This window comes from Hoplias malabaricus, chromosome 13 (genome assembly GCF_029633855.1).
Source record: "Hoplias malabaricus isolate fHopMal1 chromosome 13, fHopMal1.hap1, whole genome shotgun sequence".
In the NCBI taxonomy this organism is placed as follows: Eukaryota; Metazoa; Chordata; class Actinopteri; order Characiformes; family Erythrinidae; genus Hoplias; species Hoplias malabaricus.
The window spans coordinates 9656062-9676961 of NC_089812.1; the positions used below are offsets into that span (position 1 = coordinate 9656062).

The 20900-nt window shown below is 42.4% G+C and overlaps 1 protein-coding gene across 1 annotated transcript in view; it reads right to left on the bottom strand.

Annotated features, from left to right (window-relative positions):
- The window catches only part of unc5a (unc-5 netrin receptor A), a 224549-nt gene that overhangs the window by 22571 nt on the left and 181078 nt on the right, over nucleotides 1-20900 (bottom strand). The window contains exons 7-11 of the mRNA XM_066642294.1: nucleotides 13799-13987; nucleotides 10641-10940; nucleotides 7093-7180; nucleotides 5638-5806; nucleotides 145-378 (exon numbers count right to left, since the gene is read on the bottom strand). Coding sequence (XP_066498391.1) covers nucleotides 145-378; nucleotides 5638-5806; nucleotides 7093-7180; nucleotides 10641-10940; nucleotides 13799-13987 — 980 coding nt within the window. The remainder of the gene's footprint in view (nucleotides 1-144; nucleotides 379-5637; nucleotides 5807-7092; nucleotides 7181-10640; nucleotides 10941-13798; nucleotides 13988-20900) is intronic.

The window sequence follows — 20900 nt, forward strand, 5'->3', positions numbered from 1 at the left end:
GTTCTGTCAAATATTAAATTACAAAAACTTCACCCAACCATCTCAAGTGGTCAAGTTTTTTTTTTTTTATAATCTCCATAAAAACCATAAAAGCCAAATGAATATAACTTTGAAGTCCAGACGCTCTCACTGAACGGTGCTGACCTTGATGAGGTCCTGCGTGTCGTCAGTGCAGTAAACCCGAATGCTGTACTCCAGCGTGGAGCAGTATGCCGGGGCAAACAGCAGTAGTTTGAGGCGTTTGGCGGCGGCCATGCTCAGAGACTCTCCCACCAGGGCGAAGCGTCCCAGCTGCTCTGTAAACACACGACACGTCTCCGCCTCCAGCTGACAGTAGTATGGCTCTGAAACCAGCTCCTCTCCCAGCAGCAACACGTCCTGACACACACATACACACACAAACACACACACAAAAATACAGAGGATTATTCATATTGAAAATCAGGACATTTTCCTACATTATTTGAACATGTTGTTTGAAACTAAACTAAAAATCATAAATATCCCAATTCCTGGCTGGAACTATGGAGCCGTGTGCTCTGCAGTGATAGCACTCTGTCGTTTGGCATGGGTTTGAATTCCTCTGTCTGAAGTACATGAGGCTGACACACTGTTTGTTAATACTTTTCAAATATTCAGATAATGTTTTTCATCCAGAACACTTTTAAACACAATCTGATTAGATATGGAAACGCATTATTTTTTTAACATGACATATAGCCGAGTGAAACAAGACGATTGGGCAGGAGGTAATGTGGGCGGGACATGATTTTAACATCAAAATCTGTTTGGTTGGTTTATTATTGATTGGTTGAACTAACTGATCACACACAGAGTTCAGGTGAAACCCGTTTCATGACCAAAGTGATTATTGAATCAATCTAGCCTGAAATGCCTTGAACAGACGTGCGTTATCTGTTATCCCACCCTCTTCAGGATGTAAGAGCTGGAGCCCTGAGCTTGTGGCTGTGGAGAAAGGGGTCATGGTTAGCAGTAGTAAAGCAACTAGAAAATTCCTGTCCATGTTTCTGATCAGAGTCGACTTTGGAGTCATTTTCTGAACTGACCTTGAACTAGCATTCTCTTGGATTGGTTGGTTAGGGCAGATGTATATGATCAGATATTATTGGTTTAAATCATTTTTCCACACCCACAGTCCCTTGCTGACATCATCATGCCTCAAGTCACATTCATTTGGATGAAATTTCCAGTTTTTTTTGCTGTATTAAACACACATTCAAAACACTTCTCTGAAATGAATTAAATCTGATACTGTTATCCTGAAATTCACATACACACACTCAGACATCTCTCCCCCTCACACACACTCCTCTCTAGAGTAAGAAAGCAGCATAGGTGTTTGCAGAGGAGAAATGAAAAGGGCATGGAATACATCAAAAGAATTCCTTCTTGATCATTTTCTCTTATATTCATCATATGGCCATGAAAAGAAAGACAGGAATGGGCAACGTGGTTTTTACAGTATGTAATTATGAATATTTTGCTCATTATGAATAAGCACACCGTTGTGGTCGGTGATGCAATCTCAGCCCAGGCAAGAAGACATGACCTCAACCTCATGCTCATTAACATCGCCAAGGAAACAGCGTGACCAATCCCTGGCCATTTTACACTTCACCCGTCCGTTAATCAATTAGCCGCTTTGACTATTAGATACACTTTTCTTTAACAGCCGTGAGAAGGAATTAATTGAGGCTGGGATTAGGCCAGGACGCTGAAATATGGGATATTCATTAGGGCCAGCTGCTAGGTCAAAATGCATAACGGCAAACTGAAACACACCTCAACAGACATAATACACAGTAAAAATAGAAAGGTTAGCAGGTAAAAATAATAAATAAACGGATTCAATTGCTTAAAGTATTTAACCTGTTTCTAGATTATTATTTTTTATGTAATTTTAACCAATAAAAAGGATCCAGTAAAAATGCATTCAGTTTCAAAATAACATTGTAAATTGTCTTTAGTTTTGTCAAGAAATAATGTGACATACATGAAAAAAAAAGCTTTCCAATGATATGAGACACTTACATCTCCTCTTGTTGTGCAATTAAAACATTTTATCTTCATTTTTTGTTTACTACATCATTTAAACACAGCAGCTGTCCTTCATACTGGGCAGCACTGGACAGCAATTTTCTTTTTCACATTGACTTCCATTTAAAGTTAAGAAGAATTTTCCTTCTCCTGTAAAGTTACTATTTAGGGAGATACATGCTTTTAGTTGGACTGCATTTATATATAAAATGTATTACGGTGGTGAGAGTTTGAGAGAAATGGCCTAGATACCACTATGATGTCACAATTTTATCTAGACCTTAACTGTTGTTTATTAAAATGGCCTAAAAAACATTGTGACATCACAATTGAATCTAAACCTCAAATGTTGCTTATTAGAATGGCCTAGCTACCACTATGATGTCACAATTGAATCTAGACCCCGACTGTTGCTTTTAAAAACAGAGGCTGTCCTTTCTACAAAGCAGCTGTCCTTCACACTGTGTGAAATTTCATGATGAATTGACCAATAGAAATACTCCAAAATTGATTTTAACTTTGACTGCTATTGGACCGCAACAATATATAAAATGTATAATGGTGGTATGTGTTTGTAGGAAATCCATTAGAACCAACTGCTATGCCAACATCCAACATGCTCTCAAACATGTATAAGAAGATAAACAAGTTAAAATGATGGGGAATTAGGGGCCAGCTTTTAGGTCAAAATGCATAACAGCAAATGCACCTTAACGTATTTAATATAAGGGCTTATGTTAAAGCTAAATCATAAAAAGGTGGGGTATTAATTAGGGGCAGCTGGGATACATAACGGCAAGCTCATCTCAATATAAATAATACAATAAGATATGTATGTATGTTAAAGAGAGAAATGTAAGGGTAAAACAGAAGCCTTCCACCAAGCTGCAGTGTCCTAATGAAACATGTCGTTCTTTTCCTAGCCTGTGGTCAGATACAATCTTATAATGGCTCCCTAGAGTGGCTTTAATTAGAAGGAAAGGCAAGTGGGACCCACAGTGACAGGGACTTGTGGAGGAAGCTCATCACTGAGTATACACTCTCTCTTACGTTCTCCTTCTGTCTCTCTCCCTCTCTCTCTCAGTCTGTCACAAACACACACCCACCCACTCTTGGCCATCTAATCAACCTCATGACCGTAGTCCCACCATCACACACCTAGGGACGCATTGGACAGGAAATTACACCCAAACCAATCAATAAAATAAGCCACTATCTTCATCAATGAAATTAGTATCGACACGAGGCATTTCACATTCCACCGCAATGAACTCTGGATTTTCATTTAGTTTTGCACTTCAATATATAAATATATATATAAACATAAATACAGTAAATGTATAATAAACAATGTTTTTTTTAAAAAAAAATCATTAACTGTGTTCTGAACGAGTGTGAAGTTTCCATGTGTTCTTCTCGAGTGTATGGATTTTTTTAAATCCAATTTTTTGAAAAGTATTTATGAACCAGTACGCTTAGGTATAGGATAATAACCTCAAATAATACTGAACTGCCATGAGGAGATGTTGGAATGGTTAAAAACAATAAATTCACACACACAATATCACACAATATATTATTTTTTTTTTCAACCATGCAGAAATAAAGAAACCATAACCCCGAAAATGCTGTGCAATAGTGAAATATGAGAAAAGTGATGTATATATTTCTCGCTCAATTCTCAAAGCCTCCAGTCTAATGCATGAGCCTTGACCCAGGCCACATTCCAGACTCTTCCTCCTGTCACTTTGCAGTTCCGCGTTCTCTGGAGAAATTAACTGCTCTAAGCCAGTCTGCCAAAGCATTCCTATCCAGGACAAACTTGCCCAGTTTGTGCCTTTGTTCTGGGGGTACCTGGGTGAGGGGGTGACCTGTCGCCCGTGGGCTATATTTGGGCTGGTGAATGATTAAAAGTGCTCCTGTAACCCCAGCCTAAGACAGGGCCAATTCATTCTGCAGACGCCCCACTGCTGCCAAACTGAGGGGCCTGAATAATTTATGCACAATATCGAACATGAAAGAGGACCTTCACCCCCCCACCCCACCCTTCGGCTTCTTCATCCCCCCCTCCTCTTCCTCTTCTTCATCTCCTCAGCCTGGGTGCTGCCTGTCCCACTGTGGCCCCTACTTTCTCAGAGCCACTGAATACGCTTCAAGAATCCTTAATGGAATGTTAGACCTCAGCTGTTGTTTATTAGAAATGCCTAGATACCACTATGATGTCACAATTGTATCTAGACCTCAACAGTTGTTTATTTCAATGACCTAAATATCATTGTGACATCACAGTGGAATCTCAAGTGTTTGCTAATTAGAATGTTCTAGATACCACTGTGATGCCACAATTGAATTTAGACATCAGCCGATGATTATTCGAAATGCCAAGAACATTGTGACATCACAGTTAGTTCAGGGTCATGTGACCATCCATTTTCATCCACCCCAAGACTGATTCCCCATTCAAATGTAAATGTACCGGGTGAAAATAATAATTCTGTCTTGTGCCATTGGCAGATGTTGCTGCTCATCATAAACATTCTGAAGCATTAAACTGAGCTTCGGTAGGAGTCACTGTCTTTGTGGAAGTGAGCGGACCGGCCTTTCTTTGAGAACTCTCTTCAGAGAATTACTGTCTGAGAGTCTGTTTGAAGAACTAACCATTAGTCTGCACACAGACAGAAAGAAATCAGAAAGCAGGTGATGGCAGAATGGAGTTCTACAGAACACATACCTCTGGACACAGCTGAAGTGGTGATTGAAAGTGTGAGGCCAGCAAATACACACAGTCATACACACAGTCATACACACAGTCATACTCTCATCATCCACTATCAGAAACCCCTAGCTTGTACATCCAATCTCGCTGGTCACTCTGAGATCCTCATGCCCTATAAACAACTATATAGGGGTATAGTTACAGACTATGGTCCATTACATTTTTTGGCATAGAGTTTGTCATCCCTGCTTTACTCTATCAGCGTAGCTGGGACACTGAAGGCAGTGGCATAGTCGAGTGTGTTGGTCAGTGTGTCAGCCTCAGTGGTCTTTAAAAACGAAAGCATATGTATCAAACCCAGATCCTGAATCCATATTCCAGGCCTGGATTTTGTAATAACCAGTAGCTTATTTTGAGTGCTGTGCAATATCCAGAGCCCACTTATCATTTTTATATGAAGTCCAAGTGATTCCTTCCTCAGTTTCAGATATTTTCCAAATAGTTTTGGAAATGTTTCTCAGTGAAATCGGTACTGATTTTTCCACACTTCCAAAGTTCAGTCTTAGACGTTGGTTTTATCTTCTGCTTCTCATTATCCAAATAACTCCAAAAACATTAAGGGATTAGGCCCTAGATTGGCCTAGACATATTTGATTTGTTTGATTTGATGTTCTTTTTTACGTTTTTCCCTTTTCGCAGTAATGGCTGCTAATTTTATTTTCTGCCTTTCCCAGTCCTTCTGGAAATGGACTTGTATCCAATGTCTTTGAATGCAAAACTTGCCATTATTCCCAAAATTAATTAAGGCTGGTGTAGGGCTAAACTGACAATACCTTACAGCAAACATTCAGGATCCAACTCACCTCCCATGTTCCCTCGTAAGACTGCTTCTTCAGCCGAATGGACCAGTTCTCAGGGCAGGCGTCCGAGCAGTGATCCATGCTGATGATGACTGGACGGGTCAGGACCACTCCTGGAGGACCACAGCTCACCACAGGGCTCAGCAGAGTCTGGCACCCAGCCAGGGGCAGTCTGGAGGGGGCATAAGTGAGGGAAAGGGTCAGTGTTGAAGTTGAAAGTTTCAAGAGGTTTGCAGCCAACTTTAAAATTGTATTGAACTTTCCGTAAATATCGTATGTCCTAAAAATTACAGCTGTTTTATTATGAAATGGGTTTGGCCTCAAATAGTTTTTCATGCTTTTTTGTATGTGTATTTTATTAGACATTAAACTAGACATATCTGTGCTTCTAAGACAGATATATTATAAGCTCTGTCCATATATTTAGAAGACTTCAGTGAAACTGAAACAAAAATAAAACCTCTTGGAGGTTCCTGACATCCAGGAACAGCACAACGTTTAATTTTCTTACCTCTGCTCCTTAGATTTACTTGTTAATATTTTTTTCTTGTGTTTTATTCCAACATCTGTTCAAATTGTTATGTCTTAGTCATATATTTTCTTATTGTTTACTGTCAAATAATCTGTATCTCAATCTGTTATCATTTCCATATTATCTATTCCCTACGTAGCTCTTTGTTACTTGTTTATTAATTTTAATTATGACATATGTTGCTGGGAGAAGGATATATACATTACACAAATATCAGTGCTACCCTATGACTAATAGCAGCTGTATTTAAGGAAAAAAGGTGCTTCCCATTATGTGTAATACGTTATTCAAGTGTCAGGACGCATTTTAGAATGAAATTCTAGAAAGCACTTCAACTAATGTGTGATGAAAATTAAATATGGTGTTTATTTATGTGTATTTATTAAACCAAGAAGGAATTATACTAGTCCTATAATAACATTCTTATTATTGCTAATGCTAAGCAAATGTGGTGGTGAGTGATGAGTAAAACCCTGGCAAGTTGTCACAGAGCTTTTCTTGCATGTGCACATGACCAGTGTGACGCAAGATGGTTCTGGAGGGAGGTAGAGAGGGAGGTAGGGCGGGTGGGAGGTAGGGAGAGAGGGAGGGAGGGAGGAATGAGTCACCGGAGCACCGTACACCAAAAGAAAGGCGCATACACTCACAAAAAAGCCTTTCATTTTGAAAGCTGGTGTTACTTGTATTTCGGACCACGAGTTTTTGTTTTCACACACACACACACACACACACACACACACACACACACACACACACACGCACACACACACACACACACACACACACCAACAAATGGGAATCCACTTCAATCACGTTCCGTACTGCCTGCCAGCTCTTTTGTCTCTCATTTTTTCTTGCATCGTTTTTAGCCTTGTTTTGTATCAAACAGTTTTTCCTTTTTTTGTTCGAGCTGAAGGGAGACCCACCTCAGATCCTCCTTCCTCTGCACAGTTAGGTAGATCTCGTAGATCTTGCCTCTGGGAATGGCCTCTGGGGGGATGAGCAAGCTGATCCCTGGTGAGACAGAAACAGGAGCTCGTTTGCTGTGTGTGAAAGTGGCAGTCTTTCCTTCAAAGGCGCCCGTTTGTGCCGACAAAACCGCGGGCAGTTTACATGCAAATACAAAAGAGGTAAAGCCCAGGCCGGATATATCCGGCACTAGACGTCTCTGTGGCTGAAAAAAGAAAAGCTCTGAGAGAAGTGTTACAGGATCAGGAATACAAAAATACACATCTGGGAACATCTTGTGAAACATTAGGTACCAGACTGTCCTCTGTTCCCACTTTAATAAACGTCAACATTCCCACACATACTGAGCCCATCGTTTCTGATGCTCGTCCACAAATGTAATTTCAAGGTCATGTCCTGTCTCATCAGATGATAAATATGTTGAACACTGGTTTTAATACAGAACACGGAGCGGATGAACAGTGTGAACAGTTTCATAGTTCCATTCTTCTTCTAAGGCCAAAGTAACTGATGTTAGCAACTCGAATTGAAAATGCCATTCATTTTTTCCTATAGAGAAATCTGCTTCAGTCTGGAGGACCAAATAAGGATCAGAATGACTGTGTGACTTTAAAGGTATGTAATAACCCCAACATCTCTTACAACACTAAAGCTGTAGTTCACATCTAGCTGGATTTAGCTAATGTAAGCTGGTGTTTCAGGTGGCATAGCATAGATAGTCAATAACTCAGTGAAACCTTGAGCACTGGGGCTAAATATTAACAAAGAGAATTAAATACTTGAGAAACGTTTATTGATAAACAACTAAAACCATTATTTTCACTTGTGGTCAATTGTAGACAGTAACCGTGTAATAGTTAATTCATTCACATTAGACAACTTCCAGAAAAACTTTTCTAGGACAACTTATAAATCTAATCATGTTACAGAGAGGCCAGTGCGACATTTGGAGTCTTGCCCAGGGACTCTAAAGCTACATGCACCAGGAGGGACAAATGGTATACATTTGATCTATTTTACACAGATTTATCGTATGTATGGCTGTTTACACACAGAAAAACACATTGAATCTGACATTTTTAGATTTTTAGACTTAGGCCACAACCATATATGGCACTGCAATCTGATCCAATTCCAATTAGCTGCAACTTTAACATCAAACTATCTTAATTCATGCTGCTTAGATAGAAATATGGTCAATGGCTTTGGAAAGACTATGCTGGATAATCACAGATTTTGGAATCGGTTTATACCTGAATATTTGTTTTATTTTATAATCTACATTATTTTTCACATTGAAAATGCTCATTTCTATTTTTATGATACAGCACACTGAAGCTTTGGTCCATTTCAACACAAAAATCCTTCAGACAGAACCTGCAGACTCCTTGCCTTTAGGTGATTTGGTTTATTTTGGCCATTTTCATAAACCTCTGTATATTTTACCATTTTAAACCACATTAAATCATTTTTATTTGCTGTGTTTGGTATTATTTATTTTTTCTCTCCTTTGCGTTCTCCAGCCATAAGGTTTGATCACTCTGGAGTAATCAATGGCTCCTAAGGGTTAACTCTGATTGTTATTGTGTGCACGCAAGTCAGTTTAGGAGTGTGATCTCTTTAGATTAATGTCAGATATAGATCTCAGTGTGAACAGTCAAATTGACAAACTGGATTTGATCAGATTTGAGCCACTTTCTTCCACAGTGAGAAGGTAGCTGACCTCGTGTACTATTGCATTTTTATGCAGCTCATTTGCCATATATAGAATTGTAATGTTATCCACTACACTCCACAAGCACTTAAGTACAATGTCCTTTTACTTCAGTTTCTGTGGCATCTGTTCCCTATCCTGATCTTAATCTGTAAAACGAATCCAGCCTCAGCATATTACTGCTTTTTCTTTTCTCAATCTCGCTGTGAAACAGAGCGACTGGGCAACTCTCAGTGAGCGCCAGCACTTGTGAGTGATTCATTTCCTTCCCCTGTACCTTCACAGAGGGCCGGCCGAGCAGGGGATAGCTCCTAATGTGACAGACTGATGAGGCTTGTGTCTCTTATTGAGAGAGCTAATTGCCCTGAATACACTCTGCTGGTGTCCTTGGACTGGATAAGGTTGCAGCATAAAGACGCCGATCAGTTTACAGCACACTATGCCTTCCACAGCAGTGGCCTGGGCCTGGGAGGATTGTCTCCTTCTACAAAACAATACTGTTCACTGACCTCAACATATTAGCCCCTTAAACTGTACACCCCCATCAGAATGGCACACTGTGTGGTCGGTGTACTCCTTGGACATTGGATTGAAAGTGGATTTGGAAAATGACTATTTAGCAAAATCCATTTCTCCCCATTGAAGAATCTGCCTAATCCTGGAGCTCCAAACATGCTCCAGATGCAGACCACGGCATGCTACGGACTACACTAAAAACCACAGCTCCGAAATAAATATTAATTTGTTGTTTACATATTGGGCGGCACGGTGGCGCAGCCACACAGCTCCAGGGACCTTGAGATCGTGGGTCCGATTCCCGCTCCGGGTGACTTACTGTGTGGAGTGTGGTGTGTTCTCTCTGTGTCCGCGTGGGTTTCCTCCGGGTGTTCCAGTTCCCTCCCACAGTCCAAAGACACACGTTGGTAGGTGGATTGGCGACTCAAAAAAAGTGTCCATAGGTGTGAGTGTGTGAGTGAATGTGTGAGTGTGTGTGTTGCTCTGTGAAGGACTGGCGCCCCCTCCAGGGTGTATTCCTGCCTTGCGCCCAATGATTCCAGGTAGGCTCTGGACCCACCGCGACCCTGAAATGGATAAGCGCTTACAGATAATGAATGAATGAATGAATATTTACATGTTAATTGTAAGTTAAAATACTAGTATTTCCTTGTGGTTTTGGAGGGTGTTAGAAAAATAAAGTAAAATGAAATGTACGACAAAATGGCTATAGGAAAACACTTTTAACAAGTTTATTATAATATCTCAGTGTAGAATCGATGATGGATGCAAGGCAGGAACACACCTTGGAGAGGGTGCCAGTCCTTCGCAAGCGACACACACTCACACCTACTTTTGATTCACCAATCCACCTACCAACGTATGTATTTGGACCGTGGGAGAAAACCTGGAGGAAACCCATGCAGACACAGGGAGAACACACCAAATTCCTCACAGTTTGGCTGATTTTAGTAAATGATTAATTTGCATTAAAACAGTTAACATTCTGAATTGTCCAAAATAATCACGTACGTTAACGCATTAATGTTGACAGCACTAGTTTATATATTTGATCTTGTCAATATCAGCAATAGTTGGCCATATTTATTGAGACATGTCTAAAATACTCTGACTTTTTATGACATCTCCTCTCCGTGACCCATTGTGTAAGACCTGTCCTTGGTTGTGAAAATGTGACCAAGCATTTCCCCCACACTTCCACTCCCTGATGAAATCTGACACGAAGTCTTAGTCACAGAGTCATGTCCCCCACCCTGCTGCTGCCCCACAACTCACCCGTGTTGGGCAGGGTCAGGCGGCCTCCCAAGAAGTTGAAGGTGCCATAGGAGGTGTTGACAGTGTCCCGGGGCAGTGTTTTGAAGTAGCTTTGAGAAGTGAGTCGGCTCACAAAGTCCCCAGGCTCGCCGGGCAGCTTGCCGTTGTGTAGTGTCTGGGAGCCGTTGGGCAGTGGCTCCAGCAGTGGACCGTTGCTCATAGAGAACTTCTGAGCCATGTCATGACGAGAGCGTAGCGTGCCCTGGTAACTGGTGGTGGTGGTGGTCAGGTCCGGCTGGATGGTCAACAGGTGGGAGTTCTCTGGTTGGAGAGAAGAGAGAGAGAAAGTGTTAGAGAGAGAGATAGAGCGAGATCCATATTGCAAATGACTGAAAGATGTTAGAACTCTCACCCAGAGGCTGTTGTTGCCCGAATTGGAAACTGAACCCCAATGTGCCATGTGTAAAGCATTGGTAAACACCACCTACATTATACCAACATATAACTAGAGCAGTATAGGTGTTTCTTCAAGTCACATGGTGATTCACAGTGTTGCCATAGTGATGTAACCAACACCACAGCTGCAGGCTGTTTTCTTTTACTTATTATTTTTATTCCTATCATTACTGTTGTTGGCTTTGTTATTGTTCACTGGCAAAAACTGGACTTCTGGATCTTTGTGTGATGTTTTAGACATACCGTTAACACAGTGATATTCGCTAATATTTAGCTTCTATTGCTTGCTAATGGTTAATTGATACAGAGTTGATGCTGTAGCCTCCACAAGTGCCCTACACCACTGTCAGTAAAAGTGCATTGATGTGTCTACATCCCTCTGCAATGACACCACCAAAATACAAGGGCTGAATCACAAATATCTTCCTCTAATATATCTATATGTAGTACACAATGCAGTGATGTAATAGTATGATAACCTGTGAAGTGCACTATTTTGGAACAGAGCATAATTTACATGCCATGTCAGGAAAGAAGAAAATACAGCAGAGGCACTTTTTTCCCGCCTGGTTCTGCTTCTCTTAATGATTTCTTTTTTCTTCTAGAAGCTTCTGTATTTTTTGCTCCATCCTTTTATGTGATCCTTGACGTCCAGAACAATGTCTGAGGCAATTTCTCGCCATGAATTTGCTGCTGTTTGCAGTCTCCTGAATGTGGAGAAGAGGGTTTCGTATTTCAAAAAGTCTTCATTTCAACTTGATCCATGTTCATCTGACTCCGGCTCAGTCACAGACCATCAACACACAATGTGTAGTTACAGTTCTGGGGGTTGGTGCATCTGGCTGCGGTGTAGAGTACAGCGTATGGTTCGCAGCTTCATGGGATCTACACATTGCTTATGAAGTAGGTTCAAAGCAGAAGCATAAAGCTGCTGTCAAAAGAAAAATATGTAAATTTATAGGAGAAAGAAGTTCAGTGGAGATAAAGATATTATTCCAAGTAAGTGATTTTCATGTATGAAAATCCATGGTCCATTCATCCCAAAATACTGACACAGTGTGAAGGACACCTGCTGAGTTCAAATGATGTAGTAAACTAAAAATCCACAAAAAATGGAGACAGGTTTTTCTCTGGACAGCGATGATAAATTGGTCTGTATTTGGACACAAAATAAGTCTTGGATAAGCAACTGCAAACTGTAGAGAGGTTTTCCCTCCACCTATTCTTTTCTAAAATGTACTGCAAATGTACACAAGCCCCTGCATTGTCCCCCCCCCCCCCCCCCCCCCACACACATGCACAGTGCCTTGTTCACAGACCCTTAACACTGATAAGAACTCCCTCATGGATAAATCAATGGCTTCTTCTCTTCAGCGACCACAATCGATATCATACGGCTTTTAAGGCCAGCTTAAGAGCGCCACTCTTCTCAAAAAACATATATAAGCTCTTTCCAACAAAGGGCGTATGTTCAGCCCACCTCTCCATTTTCCAGTCCACAGCCACTTCCCATTCCGTCACATCAGATTACAGTCAAAATTCAGCCAGAAGAACATGACAATAAGTGGGAGGCGGCCAGTGCAGACGGTGCAAAAGTGTTCGGATGGAAAACAGCTCAACAATGTCATCCCTGCTGCAAGAAGTGACTGGCTGATGGACTCCTTCCCAAAACGGCAAAGAGTTTCCACAATTTTCCCACAAAAGTCGTGGAAACGTTCACCGATTTCCACTTATTCACATACGCTTTTGTAACAAATTCCCACAAACCCTCTGTAAATTCTCAAACGAATTCTTGGATCACTTTCCACAAAGATTCCTACACATTTTTACAAAGTCAGCCGAATCAATAACAACAGATAAGGGACAGTACGGTCTTTTTCATCCACTTGGAAAGAACCGCACGTAGAACTATTACAAACACGCACAAAAACGACTCCCAGGCTGGTGGAGGCAGTGGTGACCAGGAATGGACTGGGATCAATCCCAACTGACCTTTCTCCTGAAATCGAGAGTCCCCCTTTGCTGCAGGAACAGGCTCATTTTTTGGGAAGGCGTTTGAGTTGGTATCGGAACACTGCTGTGAGAATATGATGGCCATCAGCATGGTGAGCATAAGTGAGGTCAAGTTCTGATGGGGGATTAGTTGTGGATCAGAAATGCCACTCCAACTCATCCCAAATGTTCAGGATGGTCTTCTATCACCCCAGAGAACATGGTTCCACTGTTCCACAGCCCATTATTATATGGATGACACTTATCCATAGCCTGGTTAAATTCATTTTTCTTTTCGGAACATAATAATAATAATAATAATAATAATGGACAGAAACCATGGCCAGGATTTCTTTTGGTTGTCTCAGTGGTCACCACTGCTCAGTCCATCCCTGTTGTAGATGGGTGGACACACACACACACACACACACACACACAGACGGGCAGACACTGGCATGGGGACAGATGTATAAGAAAGTGAGAAAGTGAGAGAGAGAGAGAGAGAGAGAGAGAGAGAGAGAGAGAGAGAGAGAGTGAGAGTGAGAGTGAGAGTGAGAGAGAGAGAGAGAGAGAGAGAGAGAGAGAGTGAGAGTGAGAGTGAGAGTGAGAGTGAGAGAGAGAGAGAGAGAGAGAGAGAGAGAGACAGAGAGAGCGAGGGAACACAGAAGGACATTAGGAAGGGAGGAAAGGTAGCCTACTGCGGTGGGATGCCCTGTGAGATGCCCACACACCTGGCTTGGTGGGCTTGATACTCATGGGCTGGAAGCCGGTGGTGAGGATGGATGAGTCGGCCACGTCCGCGTCCAGTCCGGCCTTCTTCCTCCGGTAAACCAGCACCAGCACCACCAGCAGGAGGGAGAGACACAGGGCCACGGCCACGATGCCCACGTACAGAGCCACGTCCTCAGCGCCGGACACAGCTGTTGTCAGAGAGAGAGAGAGAGAGAGAGAGAGAGAGAGAGAGAGAGAGAGAGAGAGAGAGATTTATTTCACTTTTTCACATTCAAGTACAAATACCAGTTCAGTAGGCACTGCTCTGGGCCCTGAGCACGGCGACCATAGGCTCATGTGCAGCTGCTTCAGATGTAAAGGAGGGTCTATGGTGATTTTGTAAGCTGTTGGTTTATGATCAGAAAGGAGGACATTAAATATCTGGCAACATTCCACATCGCAACCCTGATCTGAATTAAGTGATTATAGAACATGAAGGAACGAATGAAAGGAAGAAAGAAAGAAAGAAAGAAAGAAAGAGAGAGAGAAAGAAAGAGAGGAGAGGAAAAGTCAGGACGGATTAGAGGCCTAACCAAACGAAAGGCAAATCGCTGGTTTCTAAGCAGGATTTAAGGTGGACTAAATCCTTTAGTCCGTCTTAAATTGAGAGAGATGTCGTGGAGGGGGAGAGGAATACATTTTTGCACCTATGTACTCAAATCCTTTGATGTGTTTCCGCTGGAGCCTTTTCATCTGCTGTCCCCCTGGACACTCAGTCCAGACCCATTCCCACCACTTTAAAACCAGGTTTAAATCGCCATGACGACGGAGACCAGACGCTTGGACAGAGGGGTTTCTCACGAGTGAAATCACATCGAAGCTGAAGCCTCACCACACACACACACACACACACACACACACACACACACACAGCAAAACAACAGAGAGAGCAGTGAGAGAGAACAATAGTAAGAGTATAAAACAGGGAAAAGAGAGAGAGCGAGTGAGAGAGAGAGAGAGAGAGAGAGAGAGAGAGAGAGAGAGAGAGAGAGAGAGCAAAATGAGGGAGAGAAAGGAGAGAAAAGTTGAGAAAGAAAGAAAGAAAAAAGAGTACAACAGGGAGAGAGAAAGAGAGAAAGAAAGAAAAAACACACAGAGAGAGAGAGAGAGAGAGAGAGAGAGAAAACGGAGAGGAAAAATGGAAAGAATGATACAAGACACAAAAGTGAAGGTCAAAAGGGAGAGAATGAAAGAAGAAAAAAGTGGAAGAGTAAGAGAAGGATGAAGAAAGAAAGAGAAGAAGGAGAGAGAAACAATGGGAAAGATGAAAAGAAAGAGAGAGAAGAGAAAAAAGGAGAGAAAGGGAAACAAGGAAAGGAAAAATAATGGAGTAAAATGCTATTCAGAAATGAATTAGTGGAGATTTAAGAGAGAGAGAGGAAAGAGAAAAGAAACGGAGAAAAAAAGAGAGAAAGATGCTTTTTCCTTCGTGTATCATTCTTTCAGTGCCACATTTTTCCTGCCTCATTCTTGCAGTCTCTCTCTCTCTCTCTCTCTCTCTCTCTCTCTCTCTGTGAAGGTCTCTCGTCCCTCAGTGAGGCGGCTGAAACAATCACGTCCAGAATAATTCTAATCAATAGTGTCAGTGGGAAATGGGATTTGTGGCGGCCGTCTCTGCAGCGCTGTGATTTGGGTGGTGTGTGTGTGTGTGTGTGTGTGTTTACCACGGTGCTTAGCTGTTGCTCGGGGACTCTATGGGGGTGGCCTGAGCTCCATTTAGACGCTCTACTCTTGTCAAACTAACACCAAGCTCCCCAACATTCCCCACTCACCTCCTAAATCCCACAAGTCCCACCCACAAAGGAGGCGGAGCTTTACCCAGTTTGACAGTTACACCGTACATGCCCTACCAAGCATTCTCGGACACCAGCTGCTTCTGCACTTCTGGGAAAGACTGGACACAGGCACATTGCTGTGAGGATTGGATGGTATTCAGCCACGAGAGTATTACAGAGGCCCCTCTGGCCGACAGTTGGCATTGACAACAGTGGCCTTAATCTTAGTTCCAGCTGTTCCATAATTACAGATCTGTGTCCAAGATTAAAGTAGCCCAGAAGCCCAGTTCCCTAATTTCTAATTTAAGGTGGTGGTGTTGGGAGGGGACTCCTCCGTGGTCTACACATATTGAAAACCATTTTCTTTGTTTAACTCTTAAGACCCTAAGGCTTTCTAACATTTCCCACTCATAACTTGCATATTAGATTCATACCGATTACTAAATAATTGATCGCAGTTAGCGAATACAGTCTTATGATTAATAACTGAATAATATAGCTGCAGTTTAAAGGGTTAAATATCGACCACTCCACCATTAATAATTCATCACCAAACCACAAAGACCCCCGTGTATAATTTTCACCACAGTGTAATTGGCTCCATATTAAAGGCGTTCAAAACAAAAAACAATACAATTAATAATTAACAAGTACAAACAACTGAGAGAGCACATAGGCGGGAATACACACGTGTATGAACACACACCCCATACACACACACACACACATCTGTGTTTGCTTGGTTTCAAATCCAGTGGATCAGAGTCCCCCAGCCCCGCCAATAACAACAATAACCACCAAAAAACGATACCGCGACAATCACCAGAGCTGCCCATCATCCCCCTGTGAGCAGCGACGCTTTCATTAACCTCTGCCCTCAGTGGAAATCACATGCTCAATCACAACGTCCAAATAAACATCCTCCTCTTCCTCTTCATCATCATCAACCCCAACTTCAACATTCTATCTCCAGCTGTGGATCAAATATGTATGAATTCACTTAGATACCACACAAACCAAATCCCAAAACTGAGACCAAACACTGACACACAGATCCTTCTTACGACATCTGTGTGTTTTTAAAAAAAACATCAATAACCCTAGTGAGTATAGAGTTCACCTGTGTTTAAAAACAGGACGCACAGTGGCATTGATGCGACGCACCCAGCTGCACAGGGCCCTCTTGTGGAGCATGTTAAACATGAGTGAGTAAGTGAATTAGTGAGTGATTTGCATCTACAAACAGTGTAAATATGCACTATTATAATGCATACTATTTTACATCCAGGAGTGTAATATTATTAAAAGGTTCAGGGAAATTAGAGAAATCTCAATGCCTTTATAGAAATGTAGATTCACTCCCTGAAAAACACACCACGCCCTGGTTCACCAAACGGCCTCTTTCCTTCACCAACAACAGCATTCGCAGCAAGCAGAGAACGCTATAGAGACAGTGGGTTTAGTGAGGGATGATGATTGTTTGGAGGGTGTTGTAAACTGGAAATGAGAACATTTTCTCAGTGACTTGCATAGTTCAGTTATAAGTTATATCCATATTCTTCTGAGCCCACCCTTACATTCCCCTCTGCTCTCCTGATGTGTGTTGCACATTGGTCCCTGGTGTTTAAAAGGATTGGACACCCCTGACTTCCAGCTTAATGCGTTTAACTGGAGATTTATGAAGAACGTTGAATTTCTGGCATGAGGCCACGGTAAATAAACCCTGTGGTGCACTAATCTTAGAGAATAGCTAGTGTAAAACAAGCTGGGGGGTGCTGGGGGGGCTGGAGGGTGTTTGGGGGGGGGGCAGCTCGAGAGTCTGAAGGGGGGTTAGACTTATTTAGGAGAATTGCATGAGCTCAAGGAGATTCTGATGCTCATTTGATCTTCTTGTGCGTACATATCAATATGTGTGTTTTATGTGTGTGTGTGTTTATAGTTGTGTGTGTGAGCCGCCCCCCACCAACAGAACCCCCAGCCCAAAGCACTGAGAAACACCAGCAAGATCTCTGCCTCACAAATTGTTTGAATTAGAGATATAAAGAGAGAGGTGGGAAAGAAGCAAGACAGAGTGATGACAAAGAAGAAAGAGTGAAGGAAAAAGGAGAGAGAGAGAGAGAGAGAGAGAGAGAGAGAGAGAGAGAGAATGAAAGACTGCAGGTGCCATGGAAGGATAAGCCGAAATGAAATGTAGGAACATCAGAGACGGCCTACAACCCGCAGCCACGGCGACGAGGCTTAGCGCAGCTTTCATTTAAGATTCAAGTCTCTGATTGGTCGAATGCGTGAGCGAGCCATTGGCAAATGAATACATCTTCAACAGTATAACTCTGCAAAGCCTGGCGTTATTATTGTAATATTAAACTGTTCTGTCTTAATTACAATGTAATAACAGCATTAATTACACATAATCAATGACACCAAATCCAACGCACAACACTTTTTCGTCCTCTTTCTAATGCATTAAAAGTATAGAATCAGAAATGCAGAGCTGCCCTTTGTTAATGCCCACCTTATTAAAACGTGATGTAATAACAATTACATGTACTATGTAGTTACAATGTAATAGAAGTAAACAGTAGCGAAGCCAAAATAACAATTCTAGACTTGGTGAAAGGAGCCTCTGCAGCAGGCCAGGAGCTCAAATCCGTCCTCACAGTATGTGGGAAAGGCAGGTAAACCATTTTTTCCTACTACAATCACCTCCGACTGATATTGAAGTGGTAGGACATGGTCCAGGGACGACCTTCCCCACCTTAAACACCCCTCACACACCCCGCACAAGCTCAATAGCTGTCCTCCCGAGTGCGAGAGCCCAGTGTGTGACAGGCACCTTTGTCTGACCATCCCCTCTCTCCACTGCCACCCGCTTTGTTGGGAGTGTAAGCTCCTTGAGCTTATCAGAGCATCAGTGGTTTTTTTTTTTTTTATCAGGACCAGCAGGTGGTCCAGGGGGGCAGGATATAGACCCTGCTCTCACACAGCCATCGATTTCTAGGCAGCGGGCAGGCAGCAATAATTGAAAGGACGTCCATCATGCTTTAATTGACAGAGTTAATCGGGTTTTATAATTGGATAGATTCTACCTAATTCAGCAGCTCTGGGCATCTCCGGCATCTCCTCTTACAATCTCGAACACACACACACACACACACACACACACACTTGACAAGGGCTGGAACTGCTGTTGAGATCAAATTCCCCACTCGTCCTCTTGTTCCTTTTTAACCCTCTGATGCCAAGGCCATTAGGCATCTATTTGTATGCATGTAATCTACTCTGATCCATTTTGCTCTGGTCAAAGCAACCACTCTGGGGGCAAGCTCTAATGAATAAGCGGGCATACAGAAGTCGTCTTCTTTGGGGGGGGGGGGGGGGGGGGTCCCCAGAGCAATCTGTATACTAGAGTTGATGCAGGATTTTTACCAGAGGCTCCTAAAGCAACCCACCCATTCACCCGGGATTGGGACCGCCATGTGTTTACCTCCATTACTGGACCACTCAAACACACTCACACCTGGGGACAATGACACACACTCACCTAGTCACTCACCACACACTCATACATGTGAAGTTTCAAACACTCGCCCAATCAGACAAGTCTGAAAATACCTAATAAGGACTGAGAGAATGTAATGGAGCATAATAGAGACCCCCTGGAAGAAAGGCAGCCAGAGAGAGAGAAAAAGAGAGAGAAATAGACTCAGCAGGGTACCCTAGTCTGGTCGGAGGGAAGGAAGCAAAGCTTAGCACACTGGTTCCTCTCACAGGGCCATGTTGGACCCCCTCTAACTTTACAGGAGGGGGCTTATTCCACCTCAAACTTGCAGGCTGTTCCCCTCACTTCCCCGGGGAGAGTAAAGCTTCATGTGGTGCCTCACAGACACTGTACAGTGACACAAATGGCGGTCCCAACTGTGAATGCAGGCCAATCAGAACCAGAATTTACGTAGTAGACACCTAGAGTCCATGAGTGTTTAGGAGTGGCCACTCTAATGACCTTTGTCATTGTATTCCAAGTCATTTTAGAACCTTTCTATGTTTCCATTCGAAACAGAACCTCCGCACAGCTGCTGTGTTCAAATGAGATTCTTTGGACAGCGACGATACATTACTTTTTATTTACTTATATATTTTAAAACAATTTAAAACAATACACAATACAAACCTAACAGTGCACAGTGATCCAAAGCTGTCACTGGAGAATATAGATCAAATTAAAATAATATTTATTGCATTCAATATTTAATGACATCCCTTAAAAGTTTCCTTTTATTCCGGGTTTATTCTGAGTGCTTAATTACAGATAATCAACCGAAAATATGGCACTTCTTATTATTTTCATGAGCCCTGTTGCACAAATGAAGGCACTAATGAGGGGGAGGTTGTCCTGGTTCGCTCTCAGCCCACCAGCCTGCTGCCCTCCAACACCTGGACACCACTCCACTCCCTGGCACTCATCCAAACTATTAATTAGCAACACACACCACAAAGCGGTTTAAAAGCAGGACATTTTGCTAACACTGTAGACTCCTGCGGCTCGACCGAAATGCCACCTCATCACTTGCACACACACACACACAAACATGTGGGTTTTCATAGGGACACAATTTAATTCAACTAGTGTATAATGAAATAGTATCATATGATATGTGATGTAATAATGAATGTGCTAGTTTAGAAGCACATAAGCTTAGCATCACCATTCCCAATGCTATTGTTGGGTACATGGGTATAATCTCCCCCAGGATCGAGTTGTGGGGCGCTGGAAGTGCGTTCTCTGGATTAATGAAGCACCATGATGTTCCAAATATGTTATACATGTATAATTAGGCAATGCATGTTTGTAACTATGTAATACATATGTAATAAGCCCATTCATAAACATCCTAGTTCAGATATAAGCTTTAAGCAAAGAACACATGGACATTTGGCCCAAATTCTGTAGGTTTTGGTCTAGTTTTCTTATAATGTATATGTGAAAATGTCTTGGAAGTATTCAAAACAAGCACAAGCACAGACAACAAAACACAAACACCTCTTGTTCTAGGAGCAGAGGCTGCATTGAGGGTGCACTTCCCTGCCACAATGCATCTCCACAACAAGCCTTGAGCTTTTCCCCTCTGCCCTGAGCTCCTTTAGAGGAGGAACGACCAACTCCACGGCCTTTAGATCACTGAGGTTTATTTTTACTCGGAAATTTAGCACGAGAGCGGCCCAAGACTAATCCTCGGGAGGAACGCTCTGAGTCGGCCGTCTTTATTTGACTGAGAGCTTCCCTGAGCAG